The 9,829-nt window shown below is 36.2% G+C and overlaps 2 protein-coding genes across 3 annotated transcripts; one reads left to right on the plus strand and one right to left on the minus strand.

Annotated features, from left to right (window-relative positions):
* The first annotated feature begins 221 nt into the window (after positions 1–221).
* LOC114395332 (pentatricopeptide repeat-containing protein At3g49710-like) lies at positions 222–2,870 on the plus strand. Its single transcript, XM_028357081.1, has one exon. The coding sequence runs from the start codon at positions 572–574 to the stop codon at positions 2,738–2,740; it is 2,169 nt and encodes a 722-aa protein (XP_028212882.1). The 5' UTR covers positions 222–571; the 3' UTR covers positions 2,741–2,870.
* Positions 2,871–5,656: 2,786 nt separating this feature from the next.
* On the minus strand, positions 5,657–9,036 carry LOC114394810 (reactive oxygen species modulator 1-like). 2 transcript variants are annotated; one of them, XM_028356481.1, is made up of 3 exons: positions 8,881–9,034; positions 7,047–7,084; positions 5,657–6,055 (listed from the first exon to the last, which is right to left on the minus strand). In XM_028356481.1, the coding sequence occupies exons 1-3, from the start codon at positions 8,951–8,953 to the stop codon at positions 5,942–5,944; spliced, it is 225 nt and encodes a 74-aa protein (XP_028212282.1). In that variant the 5' UTR covers positions 8,954–9,034; the 3' UTR covers positions 5,657–5,941. The 2 variants fall into 2 exon arrangements, with proteins under 2 accessions (XP_028212282.1, XP_028212281.1); XM_028356480.1 differs by lacking the exon at positions 5,657–6,055 and adding an exon at positions 6,062–6,334 and having other exon boundaries at positions 8,881–9,036.
* Between the last annotated feature and the right edge of the window lie 793 nt (positions 9,037–9,829).

The raw sequence follows: 9,829 nt of genomic DNA on the forward strand, positions 1-9,829 counted from the left end.
TTTGCTATTGTTAAATGTTGGATAGATTTTTTTTTTATTATTGTTTTGTATACAAGCTTCTTATAAATACAAAATAAAATGAAAAGAAGTGACATTCTTATAATTAAAAATGAAAATAAAAGATATTCTCTCAAACTAATTTGCCTATTGAGGCCCTTGTTTCCACTTCAACACCACCATGAGCCACAACCACACAACACCTGAAAAATTAACAGCACCAATTCCAACCAAACAAATATGCATAGAAGAAAAAGGTTCTCTAATACGATTAGTCAAAGTGTAATTGAAATATCGAATTTCATTTCGAAGAAAATATAAAATACAAAAAAGTGTGAAAAGCATTGGAATTAAAAGTCTAGGTGTGAGACACTGGCGCTTTTTTTAAGTTGGGAGAAAGTCAGAAAACTCTGAAAGCGAAAACCAAACCAACGTGTTGCTTCTTAGTCTAACACATCAAATTAATTTTTGAACATGATTCCATGGTGGTGCTATTAGTTGAAGTCATTGATGCCATTCCATGATTGGTTTCTGTTTTCACTCATAACTTTCCACATTAGATGATCCAATTCCCATGCAATGCACATTCCCGCTTCAACTTCAAACCTTCCGCAACCTTCTCAAAGCCTGCATAGCCCAAAGGGACCTCATAACTGGCAAAACCCTCCATGCCCTTTACTTCAAGTCCCTCATCCCACCCTCCACCTACCTGTCCAATCACTTCACCCTCCTCTACTCCAAATGTGGCTCCCTCCACAATGCCCAAACTTCCTTCGACCTCACCCAATACCCCAATGTCTTCTCCTACAACACCCTCATCAATGCCTATGCCAAACACTCCCTTATCCACCTCGCCCGCCAGGTGTTCGATGAAATTCCCCAACCAGACATTGTCTCTTACAACACCCTTATAGCTGCCTATGCTGATAGGGGTGAGTGTCGGCCAGCATTGAGGCTCTTTGCAGAAGTTAGAGAGCTTCGTTTCGGCCTTGACGGGTTTACGTTGTCGGGCGTGATCATTGCATGTGGTGATGATGTTGGATTGGTGAGGCAGCTGCATTGCTTTGTGGTGGTGTGTGGGTATGATTGCTATGCTTCGGTGAATAATGCGGTGCTCGCGTGTTATAGTAGGAAGGGGTTTTTGAATGAGGCAAGGAGGGTGTTTAGGGAGATGGGGGAGGGTGGGGGCAGGGATGAGGTTTCGTGGAACGCGATGATCGTGGCATGTGGGCAGCACCGGGAGGGATTGGAGGCTGTGGAGTTGTTTAGGGAGATGGTTAGGAGGGGTTTGAAGGTTGATATGTTTACTATGGCGAGTGTTTTGACTGCGTTTACTTGTGTTAAGGATTTGGTTGGGGGGATGCAGTTTCATGGAATGATGATTAAGAGTGGGTTCCATGGGAATTCACATGTTGGGAGTGGCTTGATTGATTTGTATTCTAAGTGTGCTGGTGGCATGGTGGAATGTAGGAAGGTGTTTGAGGAGATTGCTGCACCGGATTTGGTTCTTTGGAACACGATGATTTCTGGATTTTCACAGTATGAGGACTTGTCTGAAGATGGTATTTGGTGTTTCCGGGAGATGCAGCACAATGGTTTTCATCCGGATGATTGTAGTTTCGTGTGTGTGACTAGTGCTTGTTCTAATTTGTCATCCCCTTCTGTGGGAAAGCAGGTTCATGCATTGGCTATCAAATCTGACATTCCTTATAATCGTGTTTCAGTGAATAATGCTCTTGTTGCCATGTATTCCAAATGTGGGAATGTTCATGATGCAAGAAGGGTTTTTGATACAATGCCAGAACATAACATGGTGTCGCTGAATTCAATGATTGCAGGCTATGCACAACATGGTGTTGAGGTTGAATCGCTCAGGCTTTTTGAACTGATGCTGCAGAAAGACATAGCACCTAACACCATAACTTTCATAGCTGTTCTTTCTGCATGTGTACACACTGGAAAAGTTGAAGAGGGTCAGAAATATTTCAATATGATGAAAGAAAGGTTTCGGATTGAACCAGAAGCAGAACATTATTCATGCATGATAGATCTTTTGGGTCGGGCAGGCAAACTCAAGGAGGCTGAGAGGATTATTGAGACAATGCCATTTAATCCTGGTTCTATTGAATGGGCTACTTTGCTTGGTGCGTGTAGGAAGCATGGAAATGTGGAACTTGCTGTGAAAGCGGCCAATGAGTTCCTCCAGCTGGAACCTTATAACGCTGCTCCATATGTGATGCTTTCAAATATGTATGCCAGCGCTGCCAGATGGGAAGAGGCTGCAACAGTTAAAAGGCTGATGCGGGAAAGAGGAGTGAAGAAGAAACCTGGTTGTAGTTGGATTGAGATAGATAAGAAGGTGCATGTCTTTGTGGCTGAAGACACTTCACATCCAATGATAAAAGAGATTCATGTGTACATGGGGGAGATATTAAGGAAAATGAAGCAAGCAGGATATGTACCAGATATAAGATGGGCATTGGTGAAAGACGAAGAGGTAGAGCCAGATGAGAAAGAAAGACGGTTACTGTATCACAGTGAGAAGCTAGCTGTTGCATTTGGCCTGATCTCCACTGAAGAATGGGTGCCTATACTGGTTGTAAAGAACCTAAGAATTTGTGGTGATTGTCACAATGCCATCAAACTTATTTCAGCCATCACTGGTAGGGAAATCACTGTTAGAGATACTCACAGGTTTCATTGCTTTAAGGAAGGGCACTGTTCATGCGGGGACTATTGGTGATAAAAACAATCAATATTGCTTCTTCAGTGGGAAATGAGTTAAACTATCATATTAGTTATATACCTATTGCATGTATGGCTAAATACTTTTTCAGTAGAAATTTATCACATGAGAGCTTATTTGTAAGCTTGACAAACTTGCTGAAATAAGTTAAAAAGTTCAGTCACTTTAGTCTTTCATATTCAAATAAACTTGGTAGAAGTTCTTTCAAAGCGGCTAAAGCTAATGTAACAATTACCAACGTAGTTCTTGGTTTATCCACAGGATGACACATTGACAATACCAAATTACCAATTCTAAATCTATGCTGGCATAACTTGTTAAACTAAAATGCTTTTCAGAGATTATTTGCAGAATCCTACACACAATTTAGCGTAGAGACATGTACTTCTGGCTAAGTGAAAGCCTGAAGTCAGTGTTTACGATGTCGATAGGCTATGAAAACTAGTCATTGTTGTTGGAGAACACAGGGTTTTATAAACTCTATCTACACTAAAATCTCATATTTCCAATGTGATACTCAAGTCTCTTACCTGGGAATTGGATCCATTTGGGGTTCAAATCTTGGTTTTCCTGTTCTTTGTGTCTCCATTCCTCTGTACTCATTACCTGTTGTAATGCTCATCTAGTTGATCAAGACAATGTTTTATAACCACGGACCTTGGGGATTTTGAAATAACAAATTAGACATTGATTATGTATTAATTGACAACCTTATTTTCTGAACCAGCTCTTCCAGATAGAGCTTCTGTTAACAAAAGGAATTGCATTGGTGTCATCAATTTTCCCCATATAATAGCAATGCATTTGAATTCATCTTCTATTACAATCTTCATATGAGAATTATTATTAATTAGATCTTATTTTACAAAATATTGTAATTTATAATATATTAATATATTAGTTAATACAAGTTTTTATATTATTAATCAATTAGAAATCAACTTAAATATAACTTTTAAAATAATTATTATAAAAGTTAACAATCTTACTCTACATGTTAATCTATGATTGAAACACACTAAAAAAAACTCTATATTGTAAATACATTTTAATTAAACTTTTAGTTTATTACATTATTTTTTTTTTACATTACTCTCCTTAACTAATTAGATTAAAAAATTAAATTTTACTACATTGACTTCTTTATTTTTATTGTAACCAAGTAATTTGTTTCCAAAATTATTAAGATAATGTAATTTTTTAAGGTAAAATTGTAAATTTGATCCTCCTATTTGTCTTAGAATTTGATTTTGGCCCTCTATAATTTAATTCACGAATTTAGTCTTTTTTGGAAATTTTGTTATTTCAGTCCTTAACCCCAAAATTAAACATTGATTGTTAATTACTTGCCTTGATTACCACATGTCGCGCTTTTATTGGACGTGATCGTCACGTGTTGCGCTTTTATTGGACGTTAATTTCATGCACTTAATTAACATCGGCCTCCAATAAAAACACGACACATGACAATCAATGTCCAATCAAAGTACGACACATGGTAGTCAACATCCAATTTCGAAATTTGAAACTAAAATAACGGGATTGCAAAAAATTGTGGAACTAAATTCGTGAATTAAATTATATGAAGACCAAATTTATAATTTTGAGACAGATAAGAGGACCAAATTTATAATTTTACCTTTTTTTAATTACTTGAATGGTGTAAGTTGTATTTTACCCGTAAAACTTTATTTTTCTACTTTCCAATAGTTTAAAATCGACATAACATTTTCTGTCGATGGAAAAACACTAGAAATTACTTCTATAAAAGTCTTATTCAACAAATATGACTTTCCTCATTCTGGTAAATTTTTTAAAATATTGACTACTGGTAATTTTAAAAGTAAATTAGCCCATTTTGGTTAAGCCTACTAAATTATAGAATATTCAATCAACATAAGACTTGTCATGAAACTCTTGAACTTATATTGAATTTCATTGTTAAAAAATAAGTTGGACTTCTTATTGAACTTAGCTTGAGTACAATTAGTACGACCTAATTACACTTTGACTTCTAGTTCTAATCTAAGTGTCTTTGAAATGCTAGCCACTATTTTTTATTATTTTCCCAGTCCACAAAACTTGAGTATGTTTTTTTTAGCCTGAATTAATCTTAAGACTAGGTTAAACTAGCTTCACATGTTTGGACTATGCTGTAGCTAGTGGGTTGTAGCACAAGCGTCTTAAAACAAATAGATTACTAGTATTTTCAGCCTAAATCACTGCCACAGAAAATGCATTATAGAAGAGCGGATGAACCAAAGCAACTCAATGTTGAAGTGCAGAGTATCTTGGTCGTGTTCACCAGAATTAGGAAATGAAATGGTCTTCAGCACTTCATGTACATCAAGTGGAGCAATATCTATTAGAAAAAGAATTTAATTGTATCTATTATCAGTACAAAAAAAACTCAATAGAATTCTACATGTCATATCAGTATGAAGCTTTTATGTGACTTTTCAAAACAAGTGACGGAGAATGGGATTGCAGCTTTCATGTGATTCTATGTGGCTCAATTCTGCAGCTACCACTGTGATGGAAGAACGAAAATCAAAATTAAAAATGAGTTTCACAAATTAGATCTAATGAATTCATTTTTTTTCTCTCATTCTCCTGCACCAACTAATCCAAATCCCTGACTTCAAAAAAAAAAAAAAAAAAAAAACTAATCCAAATCCCATCTTTTAAATGAATTTGAATATACTTTCGTAAGTACACCTTTACAGTACATGTGTAAAGTGGAGCAGGTAAATTACATGTAATTTTACCTCACAATAGTTACTGGTATACTACTTTCTAGCCAGAAATAGTGATGGGGTTGGATAAATTACCCAATGAGCATTTTAATAATTTTGTCTGCAACTAGGTTTGAGTGAGTAATTTTTGTGGGAGGGTAGTGCTTAAAGACAGACATAAACACAACACACACACACACATCTGCACTCCCTTTTTATTGCAAGAGCAATTCACTGTCTCAGATGAAAATGAGGAATCAAAAGTAGGAAAGCCCCAGCAAAGAAATTTCAACAGTACTGTCTAGGGAAAAAAATGAGAAATTTCATAGTAGTAGTGCCATGAAACATTTTCCATGATCCAGAAAACTGAAAAAACAGTAAATCCCTGCTCTACTCATACTTTACAAGGGCAGCAAACCAAATCACTGTAAGTAAGGGGGGGGGGGGGGGAGGATATTTATCCTCAGTATGATTTCCCACAATGTATCAAGCTTCCAGCACCCAAGAAAAGACCAAAAATAGCAGCACTTCCAAGTGTAGTTTGTCCAATATGCCTAATTTTCAATAGTCCAGGCACCTGCATGCATATCAATGAATTAATAGATAGGAATGCTGCTGCATATGGGCCATGAATGAATTAAATAATTTGCACTTCTATAATAATGTGTATCAATATCAGCACAAAGGATTTAAGATGTAAGTTTTGACAACCAAGGTAAACTTTTCTTTTCTACTATTTGACTCTGTTCGCCAGCAGTAGTGGGTGCTGCCTGAAAGGTATGCAGCCAGTTGATGTGCAGCTGGAACAGGCACTATTGAATTTCTGAATTGTGGTTTGCAGCCAGTTGATGTGCAGCTGAAACAGGCACTATTGAATTTCTGAATTGTGGGTTGTTTACTAACACATACTTTTGTAACTATATTTGAATACAATTAGGTACAGGGTTAATAATTATTACTCAATCATAAATACAACAGACAACATCAACAACAAAGCCTCATCTCACTAGGTGAGGTCGGCTACATGGATCACACGATGTCATTCGACATGGTTAAAAACCAAAGTTTCAGAAATATTATTAAGTCTATATAAGGAAACACAAATACACATTAAATTCATTTGCATCCATTATATTTTGTAGAATATAGTATATCATTTGTTTATGAGTAAATAGAGTACATATTGACAATGTAAAGGATTTTCATCATCCAATTACAAACAGCCATTTATGGTAAGTTTGCTAACTTTTACAATAACTACCTTAAAAGTCATACTAACGATGATTTTTTGTGGATTCATAGTGTAAAATTTTCTACACTGATAGTATAGAAATTAAACTTTGTTTATTTGTTAACCTTCACAATAAGCAGTCATTGTTCTGTGTAACCACAACTAACAAAAGAAACTATATAACTAGTTTTTCTTCTTAGCACTCAATGTATGAGTACAGAGTTACAAACAAAATTAAGAAATAACAAAGGGCATGAGTATAAAAAATCTATTGCAACATTATGAAAGCCAAACTGAAGCTTTTTATTGAAGTTCAAAACAAGATCATGTGACATACCTTATACCTAATAGCTTCATATGTTCCATACACAGCACCTGGAAAGAAGCCAAAAGATTAGGCAATGGTGTTCTAAAACTTTTCAACGCAAGAAAATTAGATCTAATGAAAAACCAAGATGAATGTATCCTCTAGATGCATTTGACAATAACATTCCAGCAGTTAATACAATTTTACACAATCACCTGGCTGACAATTTCCACTAATTTTCAAAGAAAGATTCCATATGATGCACACTTTACAAAACTTCATAGATGATACTTAACCATTATATTCTTATGATTGAGTGTCAAGCTCAATGACTAAAAAAATTGAGGAACCTAATGTATTGGTGAATTTATGTACAAACTGTACACCTAAAATTCAGTACAAAACAAGAAGCAAATCAATGTGCAAGGAAAGCACACAATCCCTTTCCCTTTCAACTAAACAAAATTTCAGAACTTCATAAAACAGACTGTAGGTGCATTTTCTGTATATCTAGAATTGAGAGACTTCCATAGGAGTATCTTCTTGTAACTACCTTTTGTGAAAAAGAACACATAGTCAATGTCTTATTTCAGAATCACCAAGTTCCAGGTATATAATCCAGAACAGCTAAAAGAAGAGCATTACAAGTGACAACTGGTAACAATAAATACAGAGGAATGGAGACCCAAAACACAGAAAAACTGAGGTAAAATATCCAATCAACATCAAACTTATCTATTTGGTTACAAAGGAGGTCTAAGACCTACTGTGGAGAGGGAAAGGGTAGGCAAAAGTTAAGACAAAGTGGTTTTGGTGACATTGAAACCCTGTATCAACTAGGCCCAAAACATACCCCCTCAAGCTAAACGACTAAAGCTCTTGGTTTAAAATCAAAGTTTTCTACATAAGAAAATGCAGAGGAATGGACACTCAAATCTGTTGGTTAGGCAAGTCTTGCCATAGTCCATACAGTATATTAAAATTATAATAATAATTGGTCAGTTTAGTTTTGAGAAATCATGTTCTATTTTCCAAAACAGCGTGTTTGAACATGCATCCAATAAGCACTTATACTAATAAAATCACATCAAATGAGTCCAACTATGCAGAATCTATAACTTATTGCTTGAGGTGGAAAGTGCTTAAAATACAACAAGACATGAAAGGAAACATCCTGACAATTATAAAAAACGGTACAAATATATGAAAACAGGAACCATTTGGTTTGAGAAACGTTTTGTTTTAACTTTCAATTACAGAAATTTCTAGTTTTCAAAAGCTTGCACAGAAAACAGAGATGGGACACCCCCCCCCCCTCCCCCCCCCCCCCCCCCCCCCAAAAAAAAAAAAACAAAAGAAGCCCTTGATTCCACTCCAACACCACCATCAGCAGCACCAAGAAGACAACGCCTGAAGATCTAATAAAGGCATGTTTGGATAAACTTTTTCATAAGCACTCGCAAGAGAAGAAAATAAGAAGAAAAAAAAAGGAATAAGTTTCTCTAAAATTAGCTTATGGAGAAGCTTTTTTTTTCTTCTCCTATAAATGCTTATGGAGAAATTTATCCACACAGACCCTAATACCGATACCAACTAAGCATATGTGCATACGAAAAATAAGGTTCTCCAATCAAATCAGTGCAATTGAACCATCGAACTTCACTTCAAAGCAAATCTAAAACAAACAAAAATGTTAGAAACCAAGCGGATCTAGAAATTAGAAGACAGAAGCTACAATAAGCAATGCTAGAAGCACATATCAGCCCTAAAACAAATATTTTTTTTTATAAATAAAGTATAAATGGGATAGAAATGAAGCGTAAGGTATCGTAGAAGGTGAAAATAACGGGTATGTGTGACTAACCGACGGCGCCGCCGACAGCGCCGCCCATAGCGGCGCCGGCGGTGACACGAGCGAGGCAACTGTCCCTTGCCATAGGAAGTCGGCGTGAGAGGCACACTGAGTGAGTGGCGTGTATTGTTGTTGGGAGAAATAGTCTGAGTGGAAACCGAACTAATGTGTTCCTTCTTTGTTTTAGGGAGTTGCTAGGTGCACCCAGCATTATTGCTGGTGCACCCAGCAACTTTAAAAAATTCCCAAAATGCCCCTGTTGCTCCTTCTCTTCATCTCGATAAACAGTGTCGCCGTGAATAGTACCACCTGCGTTTAAAAATGGCACAATGCTGCCATTTGCGCATTCTCTCGTTCTGTTGTGTCTCCGGTGCGCAGTGCTTCCCCGTTTTGTTCGTTTTGATGAAGGTAAAGGTGAAGGTGGAGGTAGCGACGGTCTCTGGTGTTGCAGTGGTCGTTGTCGATGGCATACGAGGTATGCAGTGTTGGATGCGTTCTGGTGTACTGCGTTTTGTGCAGATCAAGTTGATCTGTAAGAAATTTACGGATCAACTTGATCTGCATGTACATTTCATTGTCGCGGATCAAGTATGAACTTACGGATCAAGTTGATCTGTAAGTCACTTACGAATCAACTTGATCCGTAGCAGACTCTTTTTATTTTAAATTTTTATTTTTTTATTTATTACTTTGTTTGGTAATGATGAGTTATTATGTATGGTTTTGTATGTTATGTGTTGTATGTTTGTGTTAAAATTTTTTATTTATTGTTAAGATGAACGAAGATCAGTGGAAGTATGAAGGTATAATGGTTGAAGAAGTGGATATGGATGATGAAAATGAAGAAGAATGTGGTGTGAATGAACCCCATGTTGATTGTTCGGATGCATCCAATACTTCTCAGGTAATAGTGTTCATGATTTTGAGTGATTTAATAAAATAAATATGTTGTAGGAAACTG

This window comes from Glycine soja, chromosome 18 (assembly GCF_004193775.1).
Source record: "Glycine soja cultivar W05 chromosome 18, ASM419377v2, whole genome shotgun sequence".
Lineage (NCBI taxonomy): Eukaryota > Viridiplantae > Streptophyta > Magnoliopsida > Fabales > Fabaceae > Glycine > Glycine soja.